Source organism: Syngnathus typhle, linkage group LG8, assembly GCF_033458585.1.
Source record: "Syngnathus typhle isolate RoL2023-S1 ecotype Sweden linkage group LG8, RoL_Styp_1.0, whole genome shotgun sequence".
In the NCBI taxonomy this organism is placed as follows: domain Eukaryota; kingdom Metazoa; phylum Chordata; class Actinopteri; order Syngnathiformes; family Syngnathidae; genus Syngnathus; species Syngnathus typhle.
In genome coordinates, this window is record NC_083745.1 from 7,326,136 (window position 1) to 7,338,663 (window position 12,528).

At 42.5% G+C, this 12,528-nt stretch overlaps 1 protein-coding gene across 12 annotated transcripts in view; it reads left to right on the forward strand.

The window, feature by feature from the left end:
* The window catches only part of dst (dystonin), a 76,073-nt gene that overhangs the window by 59,056 nt on the left and 4,489 nt on the right, over nt 1-12,528 (forward strand). For all 12 annotated transcript variants that reach the window (XM_061284789.1, XM_061284790.1, XM_061284791.1 and 9 more), the window contains 30 exons: nt 53-294; nt 551-757; nt 878-997; nt 1,063-1,170; nt 1,244-1,462; nt 1,545-1,748; nt 1,896-2,121; nt 2,197-2,423; nt 2,501-2,623; nt 2,691-2,792; nt 3,466-3,567; nt 3,669-3,842; nt 3,925-4,080; nt 4,201-4,398; nt 4,675-4,803; nt 5,191-5,352; nt 6,164-6,319; nt 6,460-6,666; nt 6,775-6,894; nt 7,412-7,581; nt 7,832-7,991; nt 8,101-8,424; nt 8,542-8,685; nt 8,793-8,981; nt 9,210-9,339; nt 9,533-9,696; nt 9,828-9,990; nt 10,077-10,231; nt 10,586-10,660; nt 10,806-10,823. In XM_061284789.1, the coding sequence (XP_061140773.1) occupies nt 53-294; nt 551-757; nt 878-997; nt 1,063-1,170; nt 1,244-1,462; nt 1,545-1,748; nt 1,896-2,121; nt 2,197-2,423; nt 2,501-2,623; nt 2,691-2,792; nt 3,466-3,567; nt 3,669-3,842; nt 3,925-4,080; nt 4,201-4,398; nt 4,675-4,803; nt 5,191-5,352; nt 6,164-6,319; nt 6,460-6,666; nt 6,775-6,894; nt 7,412-7,581; nt 7,832-7,991; nt 8,101-8,424; nt 8,542-8,685; nt 8,793-8,981; nt 9,210-9,339; nt 9,533-9,696; nt 9,828-9,990; nt 10,077-10,231; nt 10,586-10,660; nt 10,806-10,823 (4,874 nt within the window). The remainder of the gene's footprint in view (nt 1-52; nt 295-550; nt 758-877; nt 998-1,062; nt 1,171-1,243; nt 1,463-1,544; nt 1,749-1,895; nt 2,122-2,196; nt 2,424-2,500; nt 2,624-2,690; nt 2,793-3,465; nt 3,568-3,668; nt 3,843-3,924; nt 4,081-4,200; nt 4,399-4,674; nt 4,804-5,190; nt 5,353-6,163; nt 6,320-6,459; nt 6,667-6,774; nt 6,895-7,411; nt 7,582-7,831; nt 7,992-8,100; nt 8,425-8,541; nt 8,686-8,792; nt 8,982-9,209; nt 9,340-9,532; nt 9,697-9,827; nt 9,991-10,076; nt 10,232-10,585; nt 10,661-10,805; nt 10,824-12,528) is intronic.

A 12,528-nucleotide genomic window follows, 5' to 3' on the forward strand; every position in this document is an offset into this window, starting at 1 on the left:
TGACTCGTTAACTGTCAAGCCCTATAATAAATACGCGGTCCTCTTATTACAGGTGATGAGGTTGTTGTTATCCAAGGAAAATTAGATGGAATCAAAACAAAGTATGCTGAGATCACCTCCATGAGTGAAAATGTTGTGAACACACTGGAGCGTGTTTTGAGTCTCTCCACAAAGCTGCACCAAACACACGATGATCTGAGCACCTGGCTGGTAAAGGCTGAGGCCCAAGTCAGTTCTTATGTGGATCAGGAGCCGATCGGCGAGCAGCTCACTCAAGCCCAAAACATTCAAAAGGTAAGCTGTAAAAATAATTTTATCTTTAGATAGGATGCTACAATTCCCCACACTGGTGAATATATACTGTACTGATGAAACAATTAAATTAGATGCATAATATTGAGTATATGAGACATAAAATAATCCAGTAAAGCAATGTTACAAATGTTTGTTTTGATATTTACATTACTACTACAACAACAATTTTACGGTATGTGCAACAATGATGACACCACACAATTTTTTATGTATACTGATATAACCTGTTTTCCAGACTTTGCTCAAGGAGACAAAAGACAAAAAAGCAGCAGTGGACAAGCTGAATGAATTGAGTACTTCCCTGCTGGATCTCATTCCCTGGCACACCCGAGAAGGTCTTGACAAGCTGGTGACGGAGGACAATGAGCGGTACAGAGCTGTCTGTGACAGCATCACTCAGCAGGTCGACCGGATCAACGCAGACATTCTCAAGTCACAGCAGGTGAGCCAGAATGAATGGAGTGATTTTTCTCAGCTAGCCCCCACCCCACACTCTGTTCTGATCTACTTTAGCTGTCTTCCATTTCCTTGAGAGTAATTCTGTTTTGTGTTTTCTACCCAGTTTGAAGACGCAGCAGATTCTGAACTAGCATGGCTTACAGATGCTGAGCGTAAGCTACTGTCAATGGGTGGAATCAAATTGGGACAGGACCAAACTGCAGCCCAACTACAAGCACATAAGGTCAGTTTATTTGAGGGTGTGATTTGTTCAACTTTAAGCCAAACTCACTTCAGTGTGTTTTCTAGGCCTTTTCTATGGATATTATGAGGCACAGAGATTCCGTGGATGCAATAGTGAAAACAGGAAAATCCATCATGAGCAGCAAAAAAACAGAGGAAAAGGAATTGTTAAAGGTGAAAAACAATCTCAAATATTTAGTGTATCTGCTGTCTTCTACATATATAACAATATCTTGTCTCATATCAGGCCAAGACCCAGACTCTCGTAGAGAAGTATGGTGCGGTGAGTCAGCTGAACTCCGAGCGCTCTCTGCAGCTGGAAAGAGCTCAGTCTCTTGCAAGCCAGTTTTGGGAAACCTATGAAGAATTGTCACCGTGGCTTCAGGAAACCCTAAAGACCTTCAACCAGCTGCCTCCACCCGCCATCGAGTATGAAACGCTCAAGCAGCAACAAGAGGAACTAAGGGTATGAATGCGCTGGTGGTAAAATCAACATCTTCATTTAAAAGCCTTACAAGTTGCTTAAAAAAAATGTATGTCCTCTAAAGCAAATGAGGGAGCTGATTGCTGAACACAAACCACACATAGACAAGATGAATAAGACAGGACCTCAATTACTGGAACTGAGTCCTGAGGAAGGGCTGCCCATCAGGGAGAAGTACACAACGTCCGAGCAGCTGTACACCAAATTGAAGAGTGACGTCAAACAGAGAGCAGCCGAGTTAGATGAGGCCATCTCCAAATCCACTCAGGTGAAAAGGCATTTTTTTCCTGCACATTTTTTTGAATCACATTTACCTGGTCACTGTATCATGAGGCTTTTCCAATAATTACATTGTACAGTTATTTCCCCCCCAAAACAATAGTGACCCAAATCACTCCTTTTCATTCCACACTAGTTCCATGATAAAATCGACCCCATGCTGGAATCCTTGGAGCGGATTGCTGAGCGCCTGCATCAGCCTCCCTCCATTTCAGCGGAGGTGGACAAAATCAAGGAGCAGATAACAGAGAATAGAAGTGTTAGTGTGGACCTGGAGAAACTGCAGCCTTCCTTTGAGACCCTGAAGCAGCGAGGCGAGGAGATGATTGCGCGGTCCAAAGACAGAGCATTATCTGCCAAAGGTAGCCTTCACATGTTTTATTTCATTATTATTATTGTTTTTATTATTATTATTATTATTATATTCCTCCCACTAGCTGTACGAGACAAAATGGACCATATGGTGTTCCTATGGAGTGATATTCAAGTCTTGCTGGACGAGCGCGAGGCCAAGCTATTGGATGTGATGGACCTCGCCGAAAGGTTCTGGTGCGATCACTGCACTCTGATCGCCACCATCAAGGACACCCAGGACTTGCTGAGGGAACTGGAAGAGCCAGGGGTGGATCCTTCAGTTGTCAAACAGCAGCAGGAGTTTGTTGAGGTCTGCGCAGAAACAGCTGCTACATAAAAAGGGAAAACGACAGATGGGAGGTTTCATTTTGCATTTTATCTCCATAGGGTTTTAAAGAGGAGATTGATGGGCTTCAAGAGGAGCTGGATTCTGTTAGAAACCAAGGCTCTGAGCTCATGACAGCCTGCGGAGAACCTGACAAACCTGTGATAAAGAAAAGCATTGATGAGGTGTGAAATCATTTTTAATCATTCTTTCAGAGTGCTTTGTATCATTCATGTGGTGTTTCTGCACCAGGTGAACTCGGCATGGGAAAACCTCAACAAGACTTGGAAAGAGCGAGTTGACAGGCTGGAGGACGCCATGCAGAGTGCAGTGCAATTCCAGGATGGCCTGCAGGTATGTCGGTCACTTGCGAAACCATAAACTGATAAAGATGTCAAGTTTGTACGTCATCTGGATTGATGCAAATACTTGGGAGAAGCAGTACAGTCTTTGACGACTCGTTGGTAAATTGATGACATTATTTTATCAAAGGGCCGATGGAATTATTGTGGTACTTTCATTCTCTTGCATCTGGGAATTTTTCCCACTTGGATATATTATGGTGTTCTATGACCATGCATGTCTTGTAGGAGAAGATTAATGATTGTTGTAAAAGTCCAACTTTTTTTTAAATTATGTGCCTTTTCAGTTTGTGCAGCAGTGATAAGAATATATGAAAACTCGCATTGCGCCAGACTGTTTTCAAGGCCGTTGGTTTAAAACCACACTAGGCAGATTGCAGCGCCATCTATCACAGTCAGCTACAATGTTTTATGAGCATCCAATTAATGGCGACGCCACCCACGCTGCTTTACTATATTTGGATCAAACTGCAACCCACATGAATTGTCCCGCCATCCAACTGCTTTGATATGAGTAATTGTAAAATTACCTTTTATAATCCTTTTAAATGATACGAGACTGTTTTTTTTCCTTGTTCTTTAACAATTTTTTATATGGATTTACTTCAGAGCAGTCTGGGCTAACTTTGACTTCTGGTAACGTGTTTTGTTTGCCTTGCACGCAGGGTATGTTTGACTGGGTGGATATCCTGGAGAGCAAACTGGACTCCATGTCACCTGTGGGCACAGACCTCGAAACTGTCAAGCAGCAAATTGTTGAGCTCAAGGTATAGTATAGACGTAAATAAATGAGAAGGTGCAGATGTGCAGTTCATGTACGTATACTTTCATATCTATATTGCCAATATGACTTTTTAATGTTTTTAAGGAGTTCAAAGTCGAGGCGTACCAGCTGCAGATTGAGATGGAGCGCCTGAACCACCAAGCGGGCCTCCTTCTCAAGAAGGTGACAGAGGAGTCCGACCGCTGCGCCATCCAGGAGCCAATGTACGAGCTTAAAATGCTGTGGGGAAACCTGGATGAGAAGATCATCAGCCGGCAGGTGCCCAAAAATCAAAGAACGGTTGATATCTTAGTGGGGGTGTCACTGCACCATGTAAATGTGTTTTATATTGTTACTTCAGCACAAACTAGAGGGAGGCCTTCTTGCACTGGGACAGTTCCAGCATGCACTGGACGAGCTGTTGGCCTGGATGAACCACACTGAGGAGCTGCTCAATGAGCAGAGAAAGGCAGGGGGAGACCCCAAAGCTATTGAAATTGAGCTGGCCAAGCATCATGTAAGTATTCTCACTTCTTCTCTCTTTGTTGAGCATACATACAGTCAATATTTTTTATGAAGACAGACAACCAGGGGAAGGGGTTTGTTGATGGAGTTCCTCACCATTTTCTCTCCTCAGGTCCTCCAAATTGACGTACTGGCTCACAAGTCAACAGTTGAGACGGTGAACAAAGCAGGGAATGATCTTGTGGAATCCAGTGCTGGAGAGGAAGCCTCTTGCCTGAGGAGCAAACTGGAGAACCTCGACCAGCGCTGGAAGGCCATCTTGGAAAAGGCTGAGCAGAGGAAGCAGCAACTGGAAAGCGCTCTGCTTCAGGTATATAAAGACATGATGAGATATATTTATCTGACATTTCTTTAGCTGCTTCGTTCAATTCCCGTCGAGTCGTATAAATAGCTTTGGCATTACAGATGTGAGGATTAATCGGATGTTTTTTTTTATGTTAACATATGTGCAACAGAATGTCTATCAAGCACAGTTTTGGTCGCAAAATGAATGCGTCAAAGAAATGCGAACCTCTCCCATCGCAGCTTTCCGCACAATGAGTATGTGTGACACCTTTTGTCTGACTCAGGTTGTATTGTGTTGTAGGCCCAGGGTTTCCATGGTGAGGTGGAAGATATGCTGCAATGGCTGAAAGACACAGAACGTCAGCTGTTGGCTTCAAAGGCTGTGGGAGGCTTACCAGACACAGCCCGCGAGCAGCTTAACGTCCATCTGGTACGTGTTTAACAATGCCAGAGTGAGTATGCAGATGGCCTGGTCCTCGAGGAGACGGATGCTCTCCAAAGTGTGAAAAATAGATGACACTGATGGTTTCCCACTGCAGAAGATGACCAAAAGACATCATGATGTTTTTAACCTTTTCAGTATTATCTGACTTCCATGTCTCCAGGAATGTTGTGTTTCCCCCTTTTTTCTCCATTTATGGTACTTCAACAGCTCATTGCCTCTTAGCAACATTATTTCTAGATTACTTGCTAAAGTACCAACATGATACTGTTTAACTGTTTGTGGGAACATGGTGGCTTTTGTCAGGTTTTGCATTTCATTGCTGACCTCGAATGTGCTCCTCCAAATGACTGTTGCATCATGTCACCTACGCAGGAGTTGTGTTCCACCTTGGAGATAAAGGAGGAGCTATACAAGGAGCTGATGACCAAAGGTCAACAGCTGCTCGCTATGACGCCCGAGGGCAACACGGAGCAGGACCTCAACAACCTGAAAGACAAATGGGAAGCCGTGCAGGCCAAAGTTGCTGAAAGGAAGGTAAGCATCGCTGTGATGATGAGGAATTGGATTATCCTTTTCAAATTGCAACAACAAAGAAGAGAATATATGTACCATATAGCAAGCATACGATAATAATGCTGAGTGTACAGCAACATAAAAAACGACAAATTATAATGCATGAAGAGTCAGCTAGGTTCGGCTCCTCTGCAACAGGAATGAGAACAGTGTTATCGAAAATGGTTTATGAAGCATACACCCTAATCAGAGAAAATATTTTACTGTGAGCAATATAAATGAATCCCGCCATAAAAGCGCTCAACATGTTCTTACTTGTTTAGCGACAATAAATAAATACCATCCTTTGAAAAAGCCCAAGTGAGTCTCTCACTACAAATATGGCCTGGCCTCTCAGCGAACAGTCGTCTTCCTCTTTACTTTGGTCCCATTCCCAGAATCACAGAGCCTTCTGCAGCCAAACAAAGTGTTCCAATAATAGAATAAAGAACTGACCACTCTTGAGTTCACTTTTAGCGCTCCCACTGACATATGGGGGAGACGCAGCATGAAACATCAGCTCGCTGACATCATTAGAATGACCGTGTGACATGCGGCCCAACGGATGTTTCTCCCTCATTCGATTAAAAATCCATTAGCCCGAATCTGCTTCATTATCGGCTTTTACGGCGATATGAACTTCCTCATTCGGTTAGGGCTCGTGTTTGCGATGAGCCTCTTTATCTTCCAGCAACAGTTTGCTTTGTGATTCATGATTGAAAATTCTTTGATACTGCATCTGTGTTTAATAAAGTCCGAAAGGATGGAGCATGATTGTGTTTTATGTCCATAGGTCAAACTGGAGGAGGCCTTGACGCTGGCCACAGATTTCCACAACTCTCTGCAAGACTTCATCAACTGGCTGACCCAAGCAGAGCAGACGCTGAACATGGTGTCGCCCGCCTCTCTGATTCTGGAAACCAGTCTGTTTCAGATTGATGAGCATAAAGTAAGAGAGAACACTTCCACAACCTCCAATGCAATTTTGTTATTATTTGGACCTAAATGTAAAATAAACTCGTTTCTCTCCCAGATTTTTTGTCATTCAACTAAAAAGGCTTAAAAATGACGCTCCTCTCTCCTGTGCAGGTGTTTGTGACAGAGGTCAACTCTCACAGAGATGACATCATCGAGCTGGACAAGACCGGCACGCAGTTAAAGTACTTCAGCCAGAAGCAGGACGTGGTTCTGATCAAGAACCTGCTCCTGAGTGTGCAAGGTCGCTGGGAAAAGCTGGTGCAGCGATCTGTGGAACGCGGTCGTGTTTTGGACGATGCCAGGAAGAGAGCGAAACAAGTACTTGCCGGCTGAAATCACACCTATTCCCCAATCTTACCATATTTCCTATTCGCCTTATTTTGGCGATACTAAAAAGTGACTTACATTCATCTCACTTGTCCTCAGTTCCATGAAAACTGGAGTAAACTAATTGAATGGTTGGATGACTGTGAGAAGACGCTAGACTCTGAAGTGGAAATTGCCAATGAGCCAGACAAAATCAAGAAGCAGCTTTCGCAACACAAGGTGAGCACAATTTGACCTTGGCAAACATATAGGCATCTCGTTAAATGATGTCATGCGGACAACAGCAAAACTGTATATTTAACCATCTGAATTCAGAAAGAATGAGGGGTGGGAACGTTCTCAGTAAAGCCTATTGCGATGAATTACACTATAGTGCATACATTAGTCACGCTTCTGATTCTATCACAGGCCACATAATCCCCCTCTCTGCAATGGTGCACGGGCAGACTGCGTTAATCCTGTCATAATACTGGGATAGAGCAAATGTATTTGGGGTGGCTGTGCTTTGGGATACTTTTAATCTCTTTGGAGCTGTGTGGCTCTTGAGTTTTGACCCATTTTTGGTTTGCCATACAGGAGGCTATGTTTCTAATCAGAATGCACACACGCAAATCTTAAAATACTATCTGAGACGCACTCAGAGGTAGGATTAGGAAGGCTCACGTAAAAACTGCCAAACAAATCGAGTGAGTTACCCTGTTGCGACCCCAGATCGGTATGGTTTTCTTTCAAACAGGAGTTCCAGAAGGCTTTGGGGAGTAAGCATTCGGTGTATGATACCACCTCGAGAACTGGACGAGCCCTCAAGGACAAGACTTCGCTTCAGGATGATAATCAGAAACTGGATGACATGCTGAGTGAACTGAGGGACAAATGGGACACAGTTTGTGGAAAGTCCATAGAGAGGTAAAGTTACACACAGGTCAGGTTTTATTTAGAACAGATTTTGGACATCTCCAAATCAGCTAAAAAAATTTATCTCCTTTGCTTTGTTGAATTTTATTTTTTATCTTCCGCTTTTATGTTTTAATATGTAAAAAAAAAACAGATGTTGTTGATTATATCAATGCATTTCTAATTATTCTGCTTTTCAGTTTAGGGTCAGATTTCTTGCATAGCTTTGTAATTTGTTGATGATTTGTGCATGTTTGCGCAGGCAAAACAAGCTGGAGGAGGCATTGCTGTTCTCCGGCCAGTTCAAAGACGCTCTGCAGGCTCTCATCGACTGGCTGTACAAAGTGGAGCCTCAGATGGCTGAAGACCAGCCAGTTCACGGAGACATCGACCTGATTTTGAACCTGATAGACAACCACAAGGTCCAAACTTCTGCCTTCTCAAAAACAAATTCACATTTCATAGCTATTGTCTGCGTGTTCGAGATCACGTCAACGTTTGATCATGCTCTTCACTTTTAATGCGCTGCAGGTTTTCCAGAAGGAACTGGGAAAGAAGACAGTCAGCGTCCAGGCCCTCAAACGCTCGGCCAGGGAGCTGATTGACAGCAGTCACGACGACTCCTCATGGGTCAAAGTTCAAATACAGGACTTAAGCACTCGCTGGGAGACGGTGTGCAACCTTTCGGTGTCCAAGCAGACGCGTCTGGAGCAGGCCCTGTGCCAGGCTGAGGAGTTTCACTCCACGGTTCACATCCTGCTAGAGTGGCTGGCCGAGGCCGAGCAGAGTTTGCGTTTCCATGGCAGCCTGCCCGACGATGAAGAGGCTCTCCGTGCACTTATTGATCAGCACAAGGCAAGTTGTGCTGATATTCCGTTTTTTTTATTGTTCACTTTATACTTACTCATTTGATTGTGTTTGGTTGTTGAAATGTTTGTGGTTCTCAATCTTCTTAATGTGTCCTCTTTAAAGGAGTTCATGAAGAAACTGGAAGAAAAGCGTGTTGCTCTGAATAAAGCCATCAGTCTGGGTGAGGCTATTCTGAGCATCTGCCATCCCGACTCCATCACAACCATCAAACACTGGAACACAATCATTAAAGCTCGGTTTGAAGAGGTAAATGCTCCTCCTTAGTTTTTTGTGGTTTATTCTACACATAGAGATGTTGTCACGTTTTTGTGGTTTATTCTACACATAGAGATGTTGTCACGTTTCTCATGTAGGTACAAGCGTGGGCCAGGCAGCACCAGCAGCGACTAGCCGCAGCTCTCAGTGAGTTCTTAGCCACTCAAGACTTGCTGGAGAACCTTTTGACTTGGCTCCAATGGGCTGAGTCAAACTTGAGTGACAAAGACAAGGAAGTCCTACCGCAGGAGATCCAGGAGATCAAAAGTCTCATCGCAGAACACCAGGTGAGAAAATCGTTTTCATTCAGGTTTTTCAAAGATGTAAAGATCAAATCAGGCTTGTATGGGAATTGTTGGACTGATCCATTCATGCAATAGTAATTTTAAAAGCCTTCCACAAATTTCAATGGATAGTGTTTCATTTTTTGTGTGTATCCTCTTAACGAGCCGGGAACAATGCCTAACTTGTACCTGACACGTAACTAGATACATTCTTATTATTCCATCCTGCAGACGTTTATGGAGGAAATGACCAGGAAGCAACCAGATGTTGACAAAATCACAAAAACACACAAAAGGAAAGCTGCTCTGGAACCTCAGATCCACTCTCAGATCCCTGTGCTGGACAAAGGAAGAGCTGGAAGTATGCATCACAGATTTAAACCTTCCAAAGCACAACTTGCGCCATCTGGCAAGTGATGAGTCACTGCAGGGTGACTCAACATCCGCATTGTGTTCACTTTGGCACCTGGAGTGACATCATCACCGATTTATCATATACGTAGCTCCAAAACACTTTCCATCCACTTCTGAAAGTTTTTGTTTTGTGGTTCCAGGAAAACGTTCTCCCACTCAAACCATGTATGCGTCAGCGACGCAAGCACCCATCGAAACCAAAAATCCGCGTGTCAACCTGCTGGTCAGTAAATGGCAGCACGTGTGGCTGCTGGCTCTAGACAGGAGGAGGAAACTAAACGACGCTTTGGATAGATTGGAGGAGGTAATGCCTGTTCGCTGTCTACTTTTAGAATGGCTTGGATCAAGTGGTTGAGTGGTTCCCCCACAAGTAGGAGGACAATAATTTGATTAAAATGTGTCATTTAGTCACATATATTTTCTCTTTCTATCCAGTTGAAAGAGTTTGCCAACTTTGACTTTGACGTGTGGCGGAAACGCTACATGCGCTGGATGAACCACAAAAAGTCTCGCGTCATGGACTTCTTCCGCCGCATTGACAAAGATCAGGATGGAAAAGTCACGAGGCAGGAGTTCATCGAGGGCATCCTGTCCTCCAGTAAGTCATCAAGTTAATTATTATCATTCTTGTCATTAGCACGAAACAGAATTCTGTTGCTAAGATATTCTGTGATGTCCCCTCAGAATTCCCCACAAGTCGACTGGAGATGAGTGCTGTGGCAGACATATTTGATCGGGACGGTGACGGCTACATCGACTACTATGAGTTTGTTGCTGCTCTTCATCCCAACAAGGACGCCTACAAACCTTTGACAGATGCTGACAAGATTGAAGATGAGGTACCAACAATTAATTATTAATATGCACCGATAGCAGTTAGTTTGTGATCTGTTCAAAAATAAGATTTGGGGGATTTTATTTGTTGCTTGGCAGAAGAAAATATTTGTCATGCTAACTATCCAATTTAGGTCACAGTGTGTCTTCAAAAATATAATTTTATGGATTATGAGATGAATTTAATGAGGATAGCAGAGCAGAGAAGATTCATACGCAAGTAAAATGAAACGTCACTTTTATTCACCACACCACCATCTGCTGGACTGCTTGCTTCCAATTGAAAAAAAAGTCTCACCGCATAAAACCACACTTGAATGATTTCATGTTTTTTTGTTTCTTCTTTTCTTTTTTTGTAGGTGACCCGCCAAGTTGCCAAATGCAAATGTCCAAAACGGTTTCAAGTGGAGCAAATTGGTGCCAACAAGTACAGGGTGAGCAGAATACAAACTGATGAAAGACATAGGGATAGTTATATTGTTGGTATATTGGAACTTGCAGATGGTAGGATTGTGAAGCCAAATTGTAATGTTGAACGCTAACAGGCATGTTTTTTCTTATTGTTCTTTACACCACCAGTTTTACCTTGGAAACCAGGTACATATTGATGTTGTTTTTATCTTCTTTGCTTTTAAGAAATGGCCTTTTCATGCCCCGTGTTTGCTTTCCAATTAACACTCTGCTCAGTTCCCTGGCTGATGGTTGCAAACTGGAACTCAGAAGTAGGAAAAAGAACTGTGGCCTGTGTGTTTAGTTTACAAAAATGAGATGCCAAAACATTTAATAGATGAACCATGGTGTTTCTCAGAAGCAACAATAATGTTGTTAAACAATAATGTTTAATTACTAGCAAAAGTATCCGGAGCTAAAATATATTTTTTAAAGTCTTTCAATTGTTAACTGAAATTGTAATTATTGTTTGTGAAACAAATAATTACATTGTGCATTTATAAATTGTTCTAAATTTCATCCCAAGATAACCTTTGACAATTTTGTTAACTGACCCACATTATAACATATACTAAATGATTGCTTACTTTTCTTTCTAGAAAAACACTAAGAATGTAGCATACCGGTTGACCACTTCTGAGTTTCAGTTTCTTGTGCTAAATACCATTTCAGTCCACATTTCTATCGATTATTCATTTGCTGGCCACTTAGGAGAATTGAAGTGTTTGCTTGCTATGAGCGCTTCACTTTCATGAGAATGTCTTACCTCAACGCTGGCTGATGCTTTTTGAATTTGCTGGATTTTTTATTTATTTAATTTGGCCGTTCTTTAAAAAAAAAATATATATATGCATGTCCAAATGTAAAATTCATGACAACCATGGGTCACATTGTTGGGTTATTGAGGGAGGTGTATTTGAGATGGGTATTGGGCTAGTGTTGTTATTTGTTGCTATCTCACCAAACAATGAATTGAATTAATTCTTTTGACAGTTTGGTCTGGTTCACTGCTTACATGACTCCGTAGTCGGCGATGAGACAATAGCAAACAGGGAAAATCAAAATCTAAGCCCTCACCTGCACGTTGCAGTTTTGGAAAGCTGTATCCTGGTAAATGGTTATTCTTCCAAGTGTTTCTTGTGCCTTTTTTTCTCTCCAGATTCATTACTCAATCTCCATCACCGTTAATGTATCTGATCACAAAAATCACCAGTGACGTTCAATCATTCTGAGGATCATACCGATTGCAAGATTCTGTCCGTAATGAGATCAAATATGCTAGTTGTCAGGCACTCGCTGCAGGGTCATCAGTGTTTGCTCATGTCTGAGTGTCCCACTGTGATGGATTTAGACATTAGAGATAGTTTGAACCATTTCTCATGTATGTTGTCCGCCGCAAGCTGCCTTGGTTCTGCATCATTGTCAATGCATCTTGGATTGTACTAATGAAGTGTGTGCTGGAGGCGCTGGAGTTTGTGCGTCCATCTGATCCTGATCTGGACAGAAAGCATGTGGCCGTCTTGCGTTAATTACATGCTAAAGGCTCAAGGTCAAATATCCAAGGGCTTCTTCCTCTGGTCAACCATGAGCATATTGGGCTTATTGGAATTTTGATCATAGGGCTTTAGTAGATGTATGACAAATTTAGCACAGCAGTGGCCTCTTGTGGTGTAATCCATTATCTTTCACATCTTAACATAATGCCATCAAGAAGTAAACAAATCACAATTTTAAAATGTGACATGATACAAATATTGGCATTATGATATTGGAAATATAATGTGACAACAACAATACCAGCCCTAAGCAATTACATTCTAAGGGAAATAAAAGCAGTTGGACTGACCTTGAC